Source organism: Cotesia typhae, unplaced genomic scaffold (assembly GCF_013202065.1).
Source record: "Cotesia typhae breed Kobodo isofemale line unplaced genomic scaffold, CoteBio_Ctyphae contig_10, whole genome shotgun sequence".
NCBI classification, from domain to species: Eukaryota; Metazoa; Arthropoda; class Insecta; order Hymenoptera; family Braconidae; genus Cotesia; species Cotesia typhae.
In genome coordinates, this window is record NW_027423710.1 from 42,705 (window position 1) to 61,320 (window position 18,616).

General features: G+C 28.7%; 3 protein-coding genes and 2 long non-coding RNA genes across 9 annotated transcripts; 2 read left to right on the forward strand and 3 right to left on the reverse strand.

The window, feature by feature from the left end:
• Positions 1-16: 16 nt before the first annotated feature.
• On the reverse strand, positions 17-3,082 carry LOC141538544 (uncharacterized). Of its 5 annotated transcripts, none has more exons than XR_012481073.1 (8): positions 2,979-3,082; positions 2,826-2,905; positions 1,599-2,127; positions 1,042-1,322; positions 941-984; positions 719-857; positions 478-654; positions 17-368 (listed from the first exon to the last, which is right to left on the reverse strand). It is a non-coding gene; the product is annotated as an uncharacterized LOC141538544 (long non-coding RNA). The 5 variants fall into 5 exon arrangements; XR_012478629.1 differs by lacking the exon at positions 2,979-3,082 and having other exon boundaries at positions 1,599-1,781; positions 1,950-2,127; positions 2,826-2,962; XR_012481071.1 differs by lacking the exon at positions 2,979-3,082 and having other exon boundaries at positions 2,826-2,962.
• Positions 3,083-3,195: 113 nt separating this feature from the next.
• Positions 3,196-5,614, forward strand: LOC141523932 (uncharacterized). The gene is made up of 3 exons (XR_012478634.1): positions 3,196-3,273; positions 3,336-3,394; positions 3,503-5,614. It is a non-coding gene; the product is annotated as an uncharacterized LOC141523932 (long non-coding RNA).
• A 1,567-nt stretch (positions 5,615-7,181) lies between these two features.
• LOC141525507 (protein pelota-like) lies at positions 7,182-10,192 on the forward strand. Its single transcript, XM_074240065.1, has 6 exons — positions 7,182-7,286; positions 7,418-7,473; positions 8,251-8,494; positions 8,560-9,230; positions 9,477-9,583; positions 9,944-10,192. The coding sequence occupies exons 2-6, from the start codon at positions 7,433-7,435 to the stop codon at positions 10,039-10,041; spliced, it is 1,161 nt and encodes a 386-aa protein (XP_074096166.1). The 5' UTR covers positions 7,182-7,286; positions 7,418-7,432; the 3' UTR covers positions 10,042-10,192.
• A 73-nt stretch (positions 10,193-10,265) lies between these two features.
• Positions 10,266-17,121, reverse strand: LOC141538099 (multidrug resistance protein homolog 49-like). Its single transcript, XM_074259441.1, has 11 exons — positions 17,053-17,121; positions 16,557-16,990; positions 15,527-16,211; positions 15,349-15,474; positions 14,842-15,207; positions 14,278-14,464; positions 13,437-14,224; positions 12,371-12,609; positions 11,969-12,311; positions 11,706-11,909; positions 10,266-10,478 (listed from the first exon to the last, which is right to left on the reverse strand). The coding sequence occupies exons 1-11, from the start codon at positions 17,119-17,121 to the stop codon at positions 10,269-10,271; spliced, it is 3,651 nt and encodes a 1,216-aa protein (XP_074115542.1). The 3' UTR covers positions 10,266-10,268.
• Positions 16,979-18,485, reverse strand: LOC141528169 (uncharacterized). Its single transcript, XM_074244118.1, has 3 exons — positions 18,360-18,485; positions 17,761-17,903; positions 16,979-17,700 (listed from the first exon to the last, which is right to left on the reverse strand). Exons 1-3 carry the CDS (start codon positions 18,430-18,432, stop codon positions 17,284-17,286), a joined length of 633 nt encoding a protein of 210 aa, XP_074100219.1. The 5' UTR covers positions 18,433-18,485; the 3' UTR covers positions 16,979-17,283.
• Positions 18,486-18,616: the final 131 nt, after the last annotated feature.

An 18,616-nucleotide genomic window follows, 5' to 3' on the forward strand; every position in this document is an offset into this window, starting at 1 on the left:
GAAATAAAAAAATTAATTATGGTATTATAATTTTTAATTATTAAGTTGTATGTCTAATAACATTATATTAATATGATTTATATCTATATAAACATAACATTTATAAATATAAAAAAATAAATATAAATAAATTATCAAAATAATTATTTTTTATAATTTGAAATTTTTTTGATCATCAGATTGACTCCATGCATTTGTATAGTAATTTTCTTCATCGGCTTTTCTTTTTTTAGTTTTTGTTTTGTCTTGGGTTGCTTCAACTTTTTTTCGATGGCTCACACGAGCATCTGCCGCTTTCAGAGCCGCTTGCAAAATTGCGGACCAAATTTGATGTGTCACTTGCCCTGGGAATGTTGATACCATGTAATCTGAAATTAACATTTTATTTTTTTAATTCTGAAAATTTTTATAAAGAGAAAATTTTTATTTTTTAATTATAGTTGATTGAAGTAGTTAGAAAATTAATTTTAAACTTGCCATATAAATCATGATTAATTCGTTTTTGATAATTGCTTTTTTAGATCCGACGTTGGACTCCTTTTTATAAACATAATGGACGATGAGATCCTCAGCAAACAATCTATTTTCTTTTAAAATATTTCGGACGGTTTCTTTAATGGATACTTCATTTTTAAAATTATTAATCCAGGATTTCTGAAAAAAAAAAAATAAATGAAGTTATTTAAGGTCTTATTGGATTTGCGTTTATTATGCTTACCAATTCATTGCGTTTTTCGTCATCGAATGTGTCGTAAGCGTCAACTTCTTCAAACGTCCGAAATGGTAAGAAAGACGGTTTCACAGTGGTTACAAAGGCTGTAAGCCTTTCATTTCTTTCAACTTTCTGTTCTATCAAACTATAAAAATTTAAATCATTAGAATATCATAAAATTTAGTTCTGTTTTCGGAGTTAAAAGTAAATAAATTATTGATTATTTACGTTAATTTTTTTTAGATATACTAGCTTGCTCTTCGTTTATTTTTCTGTAAATAAAAAGGATATTAAGCATTACAGAAGAATATAGAAAATTGTTAACTTACTTTTAGACTGTTATTAAAAACTCCCAAATTATATTGTATTAATTTTAATGAATCCAATATTTGTGTTGCTACTTGAGTATTTAGTAGAATTGGTTGTGAATTGATCACAACGGGTTTCAATTTTTCTGTGGGAGTAACCGTAGACGTTGGCGCAGTACTAGCTTTTGGAGAACGCGATAAAATTATAGTTTTAGCGGCAGTAGTAGATCTTGGAGAAGCGGAGACAATTATTTTTCTTTTGGTGTTGCTGGGTTGGACAACGCATCGTCACTTTCATTTCCCTAGAAATATTTATGCTATTACAAATAAAGAAATGAGAATTATAAATTCTGCAGTTTTATATTTGTTATTTAGCATTTAATTGCAAGAAACTATAAAATTAGGTAAAACAAAAAAATAGCGTAAGATCTCCGACTCATGTTTGAATATACTACACTTACCAGCGGCTATAAGAAAATATTAACAATAAACATAAATAGATATGATTTTTGCGTAAGAAACATTATATATTTATTCTTACACATACGTTTAGCAGTATAATAAAAATTAATTCTGACCGTATGTACTGTTGAATTTAATGAACAGCTACGTCACTCGGAATATTTCAGCCACAAATTTAGTTGCTTGTTTTACTTGTACGTAAGTGAATAATCTGACCTTTATCATATTTATTCAATACGGACAAAATTGTTGATTCCAAGAGTCGGTTTTTTAAATACCAGGATTAAACTATTTTACCACTGTGAATATATCGACGTTTATGACATATAAGGTAAAAGCCCCAGTATCAGCTCATATACCAGTACCTGATCACTCCATGCATTTGTATATCTATATTTGTGAATATAGATATACAAATACATTGAATGAGCAGGTACCGGTACATGAGACGATACTAGAGCTTTTACCTTATTTTGAATGATGAAAATCATTTAATCCTGGATTCAAATACTTGCCTTTGAATACAATTAAACAAATAAAAATTAACAATGACTCGCTTTGACCAGCATTGCATTATTTTTATTCGTCGAACTGCATTACACATCCAAAATAATAAGCTGGTTTTACATGATGAGTGTTGTTTTCCTGTAGCAGATAAGATTATGTATATAAATAAATGTTACTGTACAACATTTTTAATTCAAAAGATAAAAGTTACAAGCATAAGAAGAAATAATCACAATGCTAATAATGAAACTTTAATTATAAGGAACAAAAAATACGGGCAAATTAAAAAGGTCTTTTACTTGAAATATTAATATTAATATAAATTGAAATATTAATATTAATATAAATTGAAGTATTAATATTAATATAAATTGAAATATTAATATTAATATTAATTAAAATATTAATAAACTAAATACTTCATTCTTCATACCACTCATTAGTGTCTACACATACATATTACTCACACATCATTTAATCCCATTCATTTACATACAAACTTTAAAATTGAAAATATTTTTAATAATTAATGCAACATTAAAAATTGAAAATATTTGTATTGTGTTAAAATAATAAATCAACGTAAATTGAGAAGACATAAATAAAATTTGTAATAACATAAATAAATTATTAATGAATAGATTGAATTTAAAAAAATATATGCACAGATAGATTTTATAATTTTTAAATGTGCATTTTTTTTTTAAATAATAAATATCCCATGATTTACTCAATAATCAATACCACGTAGAAATTAACACTAACAAGAGCAATAAATTGCGAGAAAAAATGAAACAATAACTACAAACTTACATGAAACAGTAAAAATAGCTCACCTTTTTTCCTGATTCATTGTTGAACTAAACTGTTAGATAATATAGTACAATCTTTTACAAGTTTTTACAAGTACGAAATTCTATAAAATAATTTAAAGTAAAATATTAGTTACTGAAAAGTTTTATTTCTACTATTTTAATATAAAACAGTACCGGTCTAGCGAGCATCAACGGAATAAACTAAGACAAATTTTTTATTCTACTATACTATTATTGTTATTGGTCGGAGCGTCGGAGCAGTAGCGATAGGATGAAAAGAATGTCGCTTTTACAATAATGTCATGTATAGTTAGATCAGCGAAAGCGAAAATTTATTATCTAACATATGCGCAGACGCTCAGTTCTGAGAAATGCTCACCGTAAAGTTAAAGAAGAGATTCTTATGCTGTGCGCACTATACCATATTTATGTCAACGCGCGTTTACAAGGATATGATATACACACACAGGTAATATCATATTTTGTAATCAATTTTATCAATCATTTAATTATATCCTATGAAAATTATAGATATCGTTAAAGTAATCACAATATCAAGGTGGATATTTTGAGGAGATTTAACAACTCAGGTAATTATGTTTATTGATATTTATTTTTTAATTTTATAAGGTTATGTTCGCTGCTCACTAAATGCAGTAGTTTTTAATAATTATAAATTATTTTCATTATTTACTTAGGATAAGATGAATCTATCCGTATACAAACCAGAACTCCGTCCAGGTTCAAGGAAACGATGGGATTTATTGTCCATGAATCACAGGAGAAAATTGAGGAAAGTATTTTTTGATGAATTAGACAATAATACTAATAATAATAATGATAATAATAATAATGTAGAGTCTGTAGATCCGCTATCTTTTTTCACTTGTAGTATTAATGGTAATGATCAAACACAACCTATTTCCTCTAGAAAAAGTCCAGAATTTTTAGCGACTACGCAATTTAACTCTGTAATAAGTGATTTTACTCAAAATAGCTTCGATGAAAGTACCAACAATAACCAAAAAAGTAACAACATTGATATTGACAATGATAATAGATTTGAACCCTTGGAATTTCAATCATTCTGGGATTTTTAGTAGCAGTGACAATAATACAATAGAATCTATTCCTACTAAAAAATATACTGAATTTTTAACATCTACCGAACAATTAAACTCAATTTTAAACAATACTTGTAATAATAATTATCATGTAGACTGTACAGATGTAAAATCATTTTCTGAAAATTCCACGGCGTCTTTGATGTCAGATCACCATGCAAAATCGTCAGTAGCTTTTCAAAATGATAATAGTTTTAAAAATAGTACTTCGGATAATACCAGTAATGACATTACAAATTATTGCAAGCCTACAGAAACTGTGTTTAGTGCAGAATCATTCAAAGCTAATTTAGCAAAAGGTTTTTTCAATACAAAAATGAACCAAGTTCAAAGTAATACGATGTTGAAGATTCTACATACCCACCCACAACTGAACTTCTTACCCACAGACTGTCGATCATTATTAAAAACCCTCGAGAGAAAATACAAACAAAGATAATTCCTCCGGGAGAATATCTTCACTTAGGACTCGAATCAACGTTAAAATCAATTTTATCTCTTGTTTCTTTAGAATCGATTCCCCGTGAATTAATAATTGATTTTAATACCGATGGCGTAGAGTTAAATAAAAATATTCAATTATGGCCCATTCAAATTCGCGTAATAAATTTAAGTCACGATAAACCCGAGCTTATTGGAATTTATGAAGGCGTAAAGAAGCCTAATTCTTTTACAGATTTTTTTGGATTTTGTGCAAGAAGTAAAATCTATTGAAGAAGAAGGCGGTATTATTTTTTAACGGTAATTTAATTTATCTTAAATTTCGGTGTTTTATTGCAGATGCCCCTGCTAGAGCTTATGTTTTAAACCATGCTTCACATGTTGCCAAATATCCCTGTTCAAAATGTCATGTAGAAGGTATTACGTTTCATAAATCCAATCGGTTTGTCGGAATTAATCATAAATTAAGAACTGATTTAGAATACAGAATGTTATCAGATGTTGATCATCACAAGGGAAAATCGGCTATTCACGATCTGCCAATTAATTTAGTTAATCAAGTTCCGTTTGATTATATGCATCTTGTATGTTTGGGTGTTATGAAAAAAATTATTGGGTCAATATTATTGGGAACATCTATAACTAAAAAATTACCGAAATTCAAAGTCAACATTGTGTCAAATAGATTAATAACTTTAAATTCTTACTGTCCCCGTGAATTCGCAAGAAAACCGCAAGAGATAGATAATTATTCAAAATTCAAAGCAACAGAGTTTCGCCAGTTACTTTTGTTTACATTCGTTGTAGTTTTCAGAGGCGTAATCAGTTCTGATCTATACAATCATTTTTTACTACTGCATGCATCTATGCGTGTACTACTTAATGATTCATGCTTACCTGGAAATTTAGACTTTGCTGATGAAGCGCTCAAATCTTTTGTAAACCATGCCGATAAAATGTACGGATTAGACTTTCTCACTTATAATATACATGGGCTCTTACATCTTGTATCTGATTATCACCAGTACGGTTCCTTAGATTCAATTTCAGCATTTCCCTATGAAAATTGCATGCCCACAATTAGAGGATATGTTAGAAAACCTGATCAACCATTAAAGCAGATTCATAAAAGAATTAAGGAACAATCGTTTATCAATAGTAATAATAATGATACTTCTAAATTATTTAAAGCATATGGAAAACATGATGATGGTCCAATTTTAAGTCCAATGGTAAATAATTCAACTCAATATGCTAACTTGCAAACTCCAACATTTCTTTTTTCTATAAAAAATCAAAATAATACTTTTATTACAAATAAAGATAAAATCGGGATTATTAAAAACATAATATTTTACGAAAATCAATATTTTTTTGCAGTTCGTTACTTTAAAAATTTAAATTCTTTGTACAATATTTTAAATCAGCCTTCAATAAATTTCCAGGTTTTTTTATGTACATTGTATGACGAAGTAGAAATAATACCATATAATATTGTAAGAAGTAAATGCTATAGAATGCCATTGTGGGTAGAAAAGCCTTTCACTGATGAAAGCATTAACGATGAACAATTAAATAATGCATTTGTAGCTGTTGTAATGTAATAAGCTCAATTACTTAGCAATATGTTTTAGTGGGAGGATTTTGACAATAATATTATTTTAACCCTTAATACCAATATATTTTATTATCTAATGCAAAGAAATTGATTGATTGATTATTATTATTATTATTATTATTATTATTATTATTATTATTCACATATTTACTTTAAAATTTCAATAGCTATAATGAAGTAACTGTATTAACTTGTATGATATTTTCAGTAATTATCAATAGCTTTTATTGCAACGTCGTTGGATTTTTCAACTCTGTCATTTATTTTTCCGGATATCATGTGATGAATTGGAGTTTCACTGGGCATCATCAGTTCCTGTTCTGGTTTCATCTCACTGGCAAAAGTTTCACCTACATATTCTGAGGCTACATTCAGCGAAGCAAAATTTCATAATTATATCTATGATAATTATACCAAACATGTGTGTAACGATTATTTAATTGGAGTAAATTGTTAATATTACAGAGTCTAAAAACTATTAATTAAAATAAAAATAATTTTGGGCATTTCATATGAATATTTTTTCCTTATGTATTTTAAAATTACTTTCATTTTTACTGTTCTTTAAGTGAATAAAAATAATTTATCTCAAAAACAAATTTTTTTTTCTACCAAACTCAATTATTTATTTGGTAAGCTTTTTTTTAATCCGAAATTTCATTTTAAGTATAAATTTTCAAATGATCTATGGTTTCCAGTTTTTTTATAATAAATAAATGAATAAAATAATTACTAATATCTGAATTAATTCTTTTAAATAATTCACAAAAACATTTTTGTTTTTAATTTAATATAAATTTTTTAATTTAAATAGATAAGACAATATATTTTAAGAGTAATTTAATATAATATAAATTTCTTTGTATCAGTATTATTTTAAAGTTCTACATTTTCAGTTAACTTTGGACTTAAAATTTTATTAAACTTAATAACTATTTTGATAGAAAATTGTAGCTCAAATTACCTGAAAGTTAATGGAATAAACTTTCTCTGAAACTTTTGAGGTTAAATTTATGACAATCTGTCATTGAAATATGTCTTCAACTTGATATCAATAATTTGCACTTCAAGTCTTTCCGGAAAATTGTCGTCAAAATACGTCTGTAGATGGACGTTAATTTGCAGTACAAATTGTAAGCAAATTTCCGTCAAATGTTGGAAGAGCAAAAATTACTGTAAATTTACCGTAAGGTTGATCGAAATTATTGCTCAGAAAACATTTGCTGAGCAAGTGTGGCTATCAGGGTGGTCAGTATTCGTCGTATTCATTATCAACAAATGAAATTACTCTTCTATAAGGTTAGTTTGTTTTTTATAAATTAAAATTTAAAAAATATTAAAATTTTCTTGAGCAATTTACAATTTTTTATTAATTAATTTACATTTATTTTTTTTTTTTTTTTTTTTTAATGTCAAAATTTATTTTTCAGGGATAAAATGAAAAAATGAAGCTGTTGAATAAAAATATTGACAGGGATGGTGGAGGGTAAGTTGCTAAATTTTTTATTTTTTTAATTAGCAAACTTTTGACAGTTTTTTAATTTTTTTCATCCATTAAATTGGAATTTTTCTAATCTTAAATTTGGAAAATTTTCAATAAGAACAATTTTCATAAAAAATTGTCATATGTTTGTTAATTTCACTATGACATTCAAGTTACTTGTCACTTGACAATTTTTTAATTTTATTTAACAAAAAGATTTGTTCCAAAAAATTATTTAAAAAAAATTGCATTTTTTTTTTTTTTTAATTTCTAGATGTCAATTTTTTTTCCATAATTTATTTGTTATAAAATTTTTAAAATGATTAAATATGTGCTACATTAATTTTCATAATTTCAGTATCATTGTTTAATTATTTATATATATATATATAAAAAAAAAAAAAAAAAAAAAAAAAAAAAAAAAAGTGACTAATCAATAATTTGACAGTTTTTTAATTTTTATCAAAAATTAATTTTAAAAAAATATTTTTGAAAATTTTAGCTGTCAGCTGTTAATTTTAAAAATTTTTTAACAAATCAATTTTAATAAAAAAATGCTTTAAAAAATTTCTATTAATAATATTTTTTAATTTTCAAATGTGGAATTTTTAATTAAATTTTTTTCATAATAATTTAATTGCTATAAAATAACAAATCAAGTACAAAAAAAAATATTTTTTTAAATTTCCAAACGTAGAATTATTTCAATTAAATTAAAAAATTTTTAAAAGCCAGTTGAATAAAAATTTAAATGAAAAATAATAAAATTGTAAACCTTAGAAGTGTCGTTTTGGTCCCGGAAAACCCAGAAGACATGTGGCACGCATACAATCTCATATCCGAGGGAGATTGTGTCTGCGGGTCAACGATCCGAAAAGTCCAGACAGAAAGTTCAACCGGGAGCATAAACAGCACGCGAGTCCGCACTACGTTGACAATCAACGTCGAGAACATAGACTTTGACACCCAGGCATGTGTTTTGAGACTCAAGGGAAGAAACATAGTAGAAAATCAATATGTCAAGGTATGATTCATAAATTAAAATAATTTAAATCCAAAAATTACAAATTAATTAAAATTAAATTACAGATGGGACAGTACCACACGCTGGATGTCGAGCAGAACCGTAAATTCACTCTAAAAAAAGTAAAATGGGACTCGATAGCGTTGGAACGAATTGACACAGCATGCGACCCGACTCAGAATGCTGATGTGGCTGCTGTTATCATGCAGGAAGGAATAGCTCACATATGTCTGATCACTTCGAACATGACGATAGTGAGGGCTAAAATTGACCAGGTTATTCCGCGCAAACGGAAGGGCATGACTTCCCAGCATGAGAAAGGCTTGAACCGCTTCTACGAGAACATCATGCAGGCAATTTTGCGGCACGTTAATTTTGATATTGTCAAGTGTGTTATTGTAGCGAGTCCGGGATTCGTCAAGGACCAGTTCATGGAGTATATGATCCAGCAGGCTATAAAAACTGATAATAAATTATTGCTGGAGAACAGGAGCAAGTTCATGTTGGTTCATGCCAGCTCCGGGTTCAAACACTCGCTGAAGGAAGTCCTTGCTGATCCTGCTGTGGTTACTAGGATATCTGATACTAAAGCTGCTGGAGAAGTTAAAGCTCTGGAACAGTTTTATACCATCTTGCAAACTGATCCTGCTAGAGCTTTTTATGGGAAGAAACATTGTCTTGCTGCTGCGGCTGCTCAAGCTGTTGAAACTTTGCTTATTTCTGATAAATTGTTTAGGTATGTTTTTATTTTATTTTATTGAATCATTTTGTCTTGAAATTATTTTTATTTCTTTTTTTTTCTACGCTTTTATTTAAAACAATTTTAATTAAAAAAAAAAAAAAAAAAAAAATGCACCTTAAATTCTTTAAATAAAAATTTATATATTAAAAATGTATATTTATTTCTTAATTTGCTATTCGGCCTACGGAGCCTTGGCATAAATGTTGATTAATAAATAAGTGATTATTTTTTTATTTTTAGGTGCCAGAATATTGCTGAGAGGAAAGAATATGTTGAATTGGTTGAAAGTGTAAGAGAATCTAATGGAGATGTTAAAATATTTTCAAGCATGCACGTTTCTGGAGAACGTAAGTTTATTTTTTATTATCAAAAATCAAAAAATTAACTTTTTCAATTTTTTTTTTTTTTTTTTTTTTTTTGTATTTAAATAAATTTTTTTATTATATTTTTTAATTTGAAAAAATTCATACTTGTCTTGTTTTTTATTAATATTTTTGAGGGATTAATTTTTAAAGTATTAAACTAATTATTTTTTAAAATTATGAAAAATATTAAAATTAAAAATTTTAAATATTGACAATTTTTTAAATTGTCTAACATTTTTGTTTATTTCTATTTTCCACTATTTAGTTAATAAATTGAAGTATAAAATATATAAGCGAAAAATAAAATCAATCTAACTGAAAAAAAAATTTTTATTTCTTCAGAACTCGAGCAACTGACGGGTGTAGCAGCAATTTTGAGATTCCCAATGCCAGAGCTAGAAGATGAAAGCGACGGCGACGATTCCTCTGAAGACGATTGACAGGAGTATTCCGTATGATAGTTGATTTTTTTGTTTTACATCCGTGGCAATTTATAATTAACTAAACAAAAGTGTCTTACTTATCATGGATTATATACAGTGTTAATTTATTGTACAAACAGTTTAAATAATTTATTATTATCTAAGATTATATATTTTACTTCTTTGTTCCTTTCAGAGTTTTGGTGCTTCTTATAAATAATTATGACTTAAAATTACAGTCGAACTTAACTAGAGAGTCTATTTCTTTCTTCTCTCCAAAAACGAGCGTAAAGTCCATTGGCTTTTATTAACTCCTCATGAGTTCCAGACTCTGAAATATTTCCGCGATTTATAAAAATAATCCGCGAAAATATTCGCGTCGCTGACAGTGGGTCGTGTGTTGAAGCAATACATGTGCGTCCTACTGCTACAGAAGATATTATTTCTTCTAATCGCTAAAAAATAATTTAATTTAATTAAAATCAATTGAAAAACAAAAAATAATTTAATTACTTGCTGAGCTTCTTCAGTCTCGCATTTTTTTAAATTGTCAAACAGAAGAATCCGTGGATTTCTCACAAGCGCTCTAGCAAGAGAGAGTTTTATTTTTTGACTGGTCGTTAATATTACTTCCGAATCATCTAGTACTGTATAGTATCCCTAATTGTGATAATTATTGATTAAAATGTATTTATTTTTCAGATTATTAATAATGTAAAAGTTCTAATTTTTGATAAGGGTCTAAATATTGACACCCTAAATTATTTTTAAATCTCGCGACTCAAATGCCAAAAGGGTGTATAAATTTTTTTTTTTTTACTAATCGCTTTATTAACACTTTCTAATTCTAAAAATAAAAAAATAAATTTCCAAAGCCAAAAGGGCGTATGTTTTAACTTATACGCCCTTTTAGCTTTAGGACATTGAAAATTTAGTGACCTAAAGCCAAAAGGGCGGATAATTTTTTTTGCCGATTGCTTTGAATTGTCATTTATATGTTATTAATTTTGCTGCATAATTGAAAGTATATATATATATATATATATATATATATATATATATATATATATATATATATATATATATATATTGATTATTAAATTACAAATAGGTATTTTTAAAGGTTATTAAGGTAAAAGAGCCAGTTATTGACACTTGCAATTTTATTTTAATTAAAAAAAAAAAAAAAAACAAATCAACTCTAATAAATTAATAAATATAATTTTTGAATTATAAATTTTAAGAAAATTGCTTTTTTTAATTAGAATAAAATTGCAAGTGTCAATAACTGGCTCTTTTACCTTATTACAATTTTAATACGAATTCTGTTTATAATTTTAATTGAAAAATAAAAAAAAAAAAAAAACAGTTGCGATATCTAACATGGTTAGTGAGTCAGAGGCGCGAAATTCAACAATATTAAATGATCTGGATTTATTTTTTAGAGTTAAATTTTATATTTCAGAGCAACAATTGAAAGTGTTTTTATCCGCCCTTTTGGATTTAGGCTAAACTTTTTCTAAAGCCAAAAGGGCGTATGTTCTGAGATATGCCCTTTTGACATTAGTACGTTGAAAAATTTTTTTTGCATTTGGTTGCTTAAAAAAAGTATCAATAATTGGGGCTTTTCCCTTATTTACAATTAAAAAAAAAAAAAAAAAAAAACAAGAAGAAATACTGACTTTAGGCAAAGAAGAAATAAAATCATGCAACGCCACTTTTTTAGCAGTAGCAATAATTTCGCTGGCTAACATTTTACGATTTCCACCGTAAGAAATATTGTAAGCAATTGAGTCATTAAAAAACCTCGGCTCTCCTTCAACGAGACCCATTTGCCGTCTCAGTTCCTTGACATTAACATCATTCAGCTGCTGATCATCAAAGAACTGCAAAGTATAAATTTTACATAATCTAATTTCAGGTTTGTGAAAACAGCAATGCTTACAATGTCTCCAGAAGTTATTTTATAAAACCCCAGTAACAATTGAATAGGTATAGACACTCCAGAGTGCAATCTACCGACAAAAGCAACAAGTTCCCCAGGTTTGATGTAAAGATTCGTCTCATACAACTTAGGAATCGCCGCGTAGTAAGAATGAACAAACGATACTTGTTGAAAAGTTATTTTTCCTTGCAAATCTGGTAACCCAATCCCGCTTTTTTCTTCCTTAGAGTCGTCTAGAATGTCTACGAAATTAGAAGACAGGTTCATTTCTTGAGACATTGACTCCATGGGCAATACCAAATGCCCGACTAATAAAGTTCCTAGAATTATAGCTTCCGCAACTCTAAAAAATAATAAATAATCTATAATTATAGTCTAGAATTATTTTAATGCAATAATTACTTGAAAACAGTTGTTGAGTCAATTTCATTTCTGTTTAGCATATATCCGCCGTAAAATACGGCGACCGAGTATGCAAATTGAGGTAATGCTACGCAGCACCCATAAATAAACGCCTGTAGCTTAACATTGTTCTGGTTACTGGTTATTAAATTATCAGCGTCATCGTCCAAGTCTATAAATTTACTCTCTAAATTTAATGCGGCTATTGCTTCGGCATTTCTCGTAGCTTCAATTATCATCTGGAATAATTAAAACATTGAGTTTGAGCTTATTGTTTATCACTATATTAACAGGCCAGAGGTTATGTTGCAATTGATGCATTGTTTGTGCGTTATAACCTCAAACTTGTGGTATTAATTAAACATTTGACAATTTTTAATTTTTATTTATGAAAATTAATTTAGCAGATATTTAATAATTTTTTTTTAACAAATAAATTATGACAAAAAAAATATTAAGACGTAAAAATTTAACAAAATAAATAAATGCAATTTTTTTAAAATAATTTTTTTGAAGAAATTACATTTTTTAAAAAAATTAAAAATTGATCAAGTGACTGCTAATTTTAATGTCATTTATTTATAAAAATTAATTTAGTAGATATTTGATAATTTTAAGAATTTTTTTAACAAATAAATTATGGCAAAAAAAAAAATTGATGTGCAAAAGTTTTAAAAATTAAAAAAATAATTTTGTGGAACAAATTTTTTTGTTGAAAAAAAATTGTCAAGCAATATAATTATAAAGTTAGCCGGCATTTTTAATTTTGCTTCATTTCTTAAATTAGAAATAATTTTTTTTTATAATTGCATTTAGTTTTTCAAATTTTTTACAAAAAAAAAATTTTTTTAAATTTTTTTCAATAAAATTTTTAGATGTCGGCTAACTTAATTTTGATTCTAGTAATTGTTAACTTAAATATAATTTATATTTAATAAATAAATTAGCAATTTTTAAAAAATTGCACTTAAAATTTATCCATCTAGAATTTTTCAAATTTTTCTGTTTAAAAAATTAATCTAAATTGTCAAATGTCAGCTATAAAAAAATAGTATACACTTCTGACCTTTTTAGCTTTGTTAAAACTTGTCGCAACATGATAATTGCGTTCGCTGACCAATTGCTTGTTGAATTGTAGCATAAAAAGAGTCATAGGAGTCAAAAAAAGGGTAGCGAGACCCAATTTCCAGTTGTAGAACATCGAAAGAATGATACTGACGGTAACAGAGGCCAAAGTTTCTATTAAAAACACCAATCTCCTAGCACACCCTTGCTGAGCTTCTGGCGGCTTTCTCAAAACTCCGACAATCTCACAAATAGTCCTCGCTTCGGTATCAAACCACTCCATGTTCTTCTGCAAAATTTTCCTGAAAGTCTCTCTGCGAATTCTGGTAGTGAGTTTGCTGTCCACGAAACTGAGCATTGAGTCCTGGACGATTTTACAGAAGCTCGCGACGAATCCAGCGGCGAAAAACATGGTCGTGAAAAATTTGTACCGTTTCAAGAGCTCAGAGGTGTCGAACAGTGCGACTAAGCTCAAAGTTTCTCCATAGAGCACAGTGTACATAGGAGCGTTAAGACCTAGAATTACTGAAGCAAGACCCGCGAACAATAATTGCAGCCATCTTCGCTTATCTCTTAGAAGAAATTTTATCAGATTTTTAAACACCACCGTTCTGCTTTCGAGGGTGAAAGTTGACACAGTAGGCACTTGCAGAAACGCTCCTGATCGCCCGATTTGCACCAAGCCTGACCGCAAAAGCTGCTGGTAGCTTCGCCCGAAGAAACTTGACGTCCGGGGAAACACTGGTGGACAGGATGGCTGCTTGTCCCGGCATTTTGCCATCGTTTCAACTAGAAAAAAATTGATTAGAAAGGCTTTAGCATTTTAGTTTTAGGAAACGAACCTTCAAAGTTATCAACTGTTCTGTCTTTTTCAATAATTAAACTATCAACTTCCGGATTTGCTTGGACCATTTGCCCAACACTGTTAAACTCTTCTATTCTTCCATCAGTTAAGTATAAAATTTTATCAACTTTTTCCAAAATTCTTGGATTATTTGTCACTATTATTATTGTCAGTTTGTCATAAGCCTGCATTAAAAAAATTGATATTTGTTAAATAATTTTAAGTCTTAAAAATTAATATAAACTTTATATAAATTAAAAAAAACTTTGTGTTAAATTTTTAACATAAAAATTTTTAACACAAAATTTTTTACTGTGTATATATTTTATTTCCTAATTTTTTTGTGGCACAGTTTAATTTAATTTTTTACCAAATTTAAAAATTAAAAAAAAAAAAAACTCGGAATGAGAATGCAACGCCACCTATTGGTCATTTATTCAGCTATTAAATTAGGCGGGCTTTGGAGTAGGGGTGTGTTGGCGCAACGAGCAAAGTGTGTGTGCTGACACACGAGTTGTAAAAATTTCATCCCCTAAATTAAAAGGGCGTATAATTTTTTTACCCGTTTTAAATGATCAAAAATAAATTCTTCATCAACAGAAGACAAAGCTGACAGTGAGTCGTCCATCATTAAAACTTCAGGCTTGCGGTACAAAACCCTGGCTAACGCAAGCCTCTGTCTCTGGTCAACCTGTAAATCCCAGGTCAGCGGAGTGTTGTACTCCAGTGGAAGTTCTGAAATCAGCGAATGCATTCCTACTATCTCAGCAACTTCGTGTACACATTCAAGACTCTTGCAAGTAGTGAGACAGGTGATGCTTTCCATGATCGTGGTGCCAAAAAGCACAGGGCACTGTTGGGCAAACCCGATTTGCTTCCGCAGCCAGGACAGGTCAATGTCTTCGATATTCATTCCATTGTAGCTGATCTGCAATTTTAATTATCAACCATGACTAAGAAATTTAATTTGAAAGTTTAAAATGATTTAAAAAAAATCTGATTATTTCAAATCATCTTTTTGAATCAGAGAAATTTAAAGATTTATTAAAAAATTATTTCTTGTGAATACTTTTCCCCGTTGCAGAAAATGAAATCGATGAATTAGAGACAGTAGAGTTGTCTTCCCAGAACATTGGGGTCCAAAAATGGCCACTGTTGTCCCTCGGTCAATTTCAAAGGACACATTTTTGAGTATCTACAAAAAAAAAAATTTAATTAACAAAATAAAATGGCATTAATTTTTTATTTACCGCTTGTCCAGTCAATGAGTATCTAAAAGTAACATTATTGAAGACAATAATCCTCGAATCAGCGTCGGTTGGCTCAGCGCCCCCTATCTTCAGCGTCCTTTTACTCATAACCAGAATCTTTCTCGCGGCGATGGTCGCTTTCCACATAAAATTTACATACAGAGGAATTTGGAATATATAAAAGACAGCTATGTGGGTGGTGAACGAGACAATAATTAAAGAAGCGACGGAGTAGCTCTTGTTGATTCTCAAGAACTGGACTCCTTGCCAGAAAGCGAATCCGTACATTCCGTAAATTATTATCCAGAGCGTAGCGCCAGTTATGCTCAAAATGGTTCCTTTTATAACGTCACACTGCTCAACAGGCATCAAATGGCTGATGTACTTGTTGATTTCATATTCTTCTTTGGAGTATGCGCACACGCATCTCATGTGATTCAAAGTCTGTCTTACCATCGCCTGGGCTGCTCGGTAGTGATGGGCTTCTCGTTTTTTTATGCAATTGTTTACTCGGCGAGTTATCACTATTATCGCAGCTATCAATGGCACTACTGCGATCAACGTTCCTGCTAATTGGTAGCCGTAATACATCGCTACTAGAGTGCAAGAGGTTATTGTTGATAGAGTAGCGATAAAATTACCGACTTTTTCATCCAAGCCTGTTTGCAAGTACCCGATGTTCCTGTAATTATTTAATTTATCAATTAATAAAATTATTTTTAATTAAATTTTGTATTATTAGAAAGTTCAAGACTTTTGATGAAAATATTAGTTTTAAAAAAAAAAAAAAATTAGGGAAATAGTTGACCTTGTGTGTGTTTTAAAATTAAAAATTTTTAATAAATTAATTTTTATATTAATCACTTAAAAAGATCTTTAAAAAAAAATTCAAAAACTATTTTTTTTTTTTTTTTTTTTTAACAAGTGTTTATAATCTTTAAATAATTTTTCTAATGTTTGAAAAAATTAAATTATAAAGCTTTAAATAAATTTTTTAATTTTAAATAAATTAAAAAAAAGATCATACCTGATACTATTTAACGCCAATTCTTCAGGATCTTGCTGACTAATCCAGGATATATTCTGCTGAAGTAACGACTTGAACTGTATATTCTTCGCTCGACAAACTTGGTTCAATGCTGCGTTATTAAAGCACCCAATAAATATCGCAGTAAATACAAGTTGAGCCAGTCCTAGGATCGCCGAAGATATCGAAAAAGTGAGAGCTTGAGCTGCCAGTTCACCGGGTGTTATTTCTTCTTCAGAAATTTTTCTTAAGCCAACTGGTATTCTGGTAGTGTCGTTTGAAGACGACATTGTTACGGCTATTTCATACTGAAGAAATACTTCTGCTAAGTTTGCATAGAGGATAATAATTCCCGGCGTACATATTCCCGACAAAATGGCGGAGATTAAACCTAGAATTATCTGACTGATGTCTCGGCACGAAGCAAATGAAAACTAAAACCAAAAGTATTGTTATGAATATAAAATAAAATTGATTTAATCTCTTAACTAATTACTTGCGGCAGTGTACATTGAATTGGATCGAAATATTCAGAATTATTGACGTTTGTCTTACTTGTATCCATTATATAATTATTTTAGTTAAATATCACTGATGATATTATTTAATTAAATAAACAAATGACTATTATAATTGAACTAAGCTTATTAATGAATTTTGTAAAATAATAAGAAATAATAATTTGTACTACAAAATTTAAAATTAATAGTTAAGCAATTATTGGAAATTAAAACAAAGGAAATGAAGAAGAGCGAAAAGCTAACGGCGCAGCTTGATTGAACATCCAGCGGACGAGGTTCTTGTGACCAACCAGAGAAGCAGCGTGGAGATAAATTCTAAACCACTTGTTGGTGTTGTCAAGGCTGCAGCCGTGCTGCTGAAGAAGTTCAACACAAGCCAGTCCTCCTGTCGGGTGCTTGATACACCAGCTGATTGCCAGACACAGCGCGTTTTCTCCGGAATTGGTCGTCAGGAAAGGATCTGCACCTTTTGAGAGCATAAAACTCATCAGCACCAAGTGGCCGTGGTTGCAGATTCGGTGAAACGGTGTCAGTCCTTCGGGACCTTGCTTCACGTTCACCAAGTGCGGGCAGTAGGTCAGGATTTCAATACATTGCTTGGCGTTTTTCTTCAGGTAACATCTCTAAAATTATTATTATCATTTTTATAGACTGAAGAAATTGGATAAAGCTTATTTAAATACCTCAGTGGCTATGTGGAGAGCTCGCAGTTTTTTTATGTGATTCAATGTCACGTTTCCCTTGATCATTCCATCTTTTATTACTTGGATGTCTTCAGGTGATAAATTTTTTTGTTCAACTTTTTTGGATTCTTTCCGAAGAAATTCTGTGAGAAAAAAAAATTATTTAATAATACTGGAGTTAGTTACTATAAATTATTGTAAAAAAATTTCAATAGTAAAATTTATAAAATTATTAAAAAAAAAAAAAAAAAAATAAATAAAAGAAAAAAATTTCACATGTAGAAAATTTTAAAAATGACACATGCAACTTTTTAAAAATCTTTTTTTGTTTTAATTTAATACTTAAAAAAAAATCAAAAAATTAAAAACGTCGGCTAACTTTAATGACATTAAATTTAACTGTCACTTCAAAATTTTTTTAATTTTTTTTAACAAATAAATTATAGCAAAAAAAAAATTATTAAAAAAATGGACTTGTAAAAATTTTAATAAATTAAAAATGCCATTTTTTAAAAATAATTTTTTTGTTAAAGAAAATTAAAAAATTGTCAAGTGACAGCTAACTTTAATGTCATACTTTATTATTATAATTATTTTACCTGCAATACGGATTATTATGACAGCTACAGTTAATATCAGGACGAATATTAACCAAATATTCAAGTTTTTCATAACGATCAATTCATTTGATTGAAATAAATTAAAGAAAACCTGATCAATGTCATTTTTAAAAGTTTTCATGTCTTTAACCATTGTTAAACAATAATTAATAAATATTTTTCAACAATTAAGATCAGCAGTGACAGTTTGCTCAAAAATATTTTAAAAGTAAAACAAAATGTCAGCTGTTGCGGTC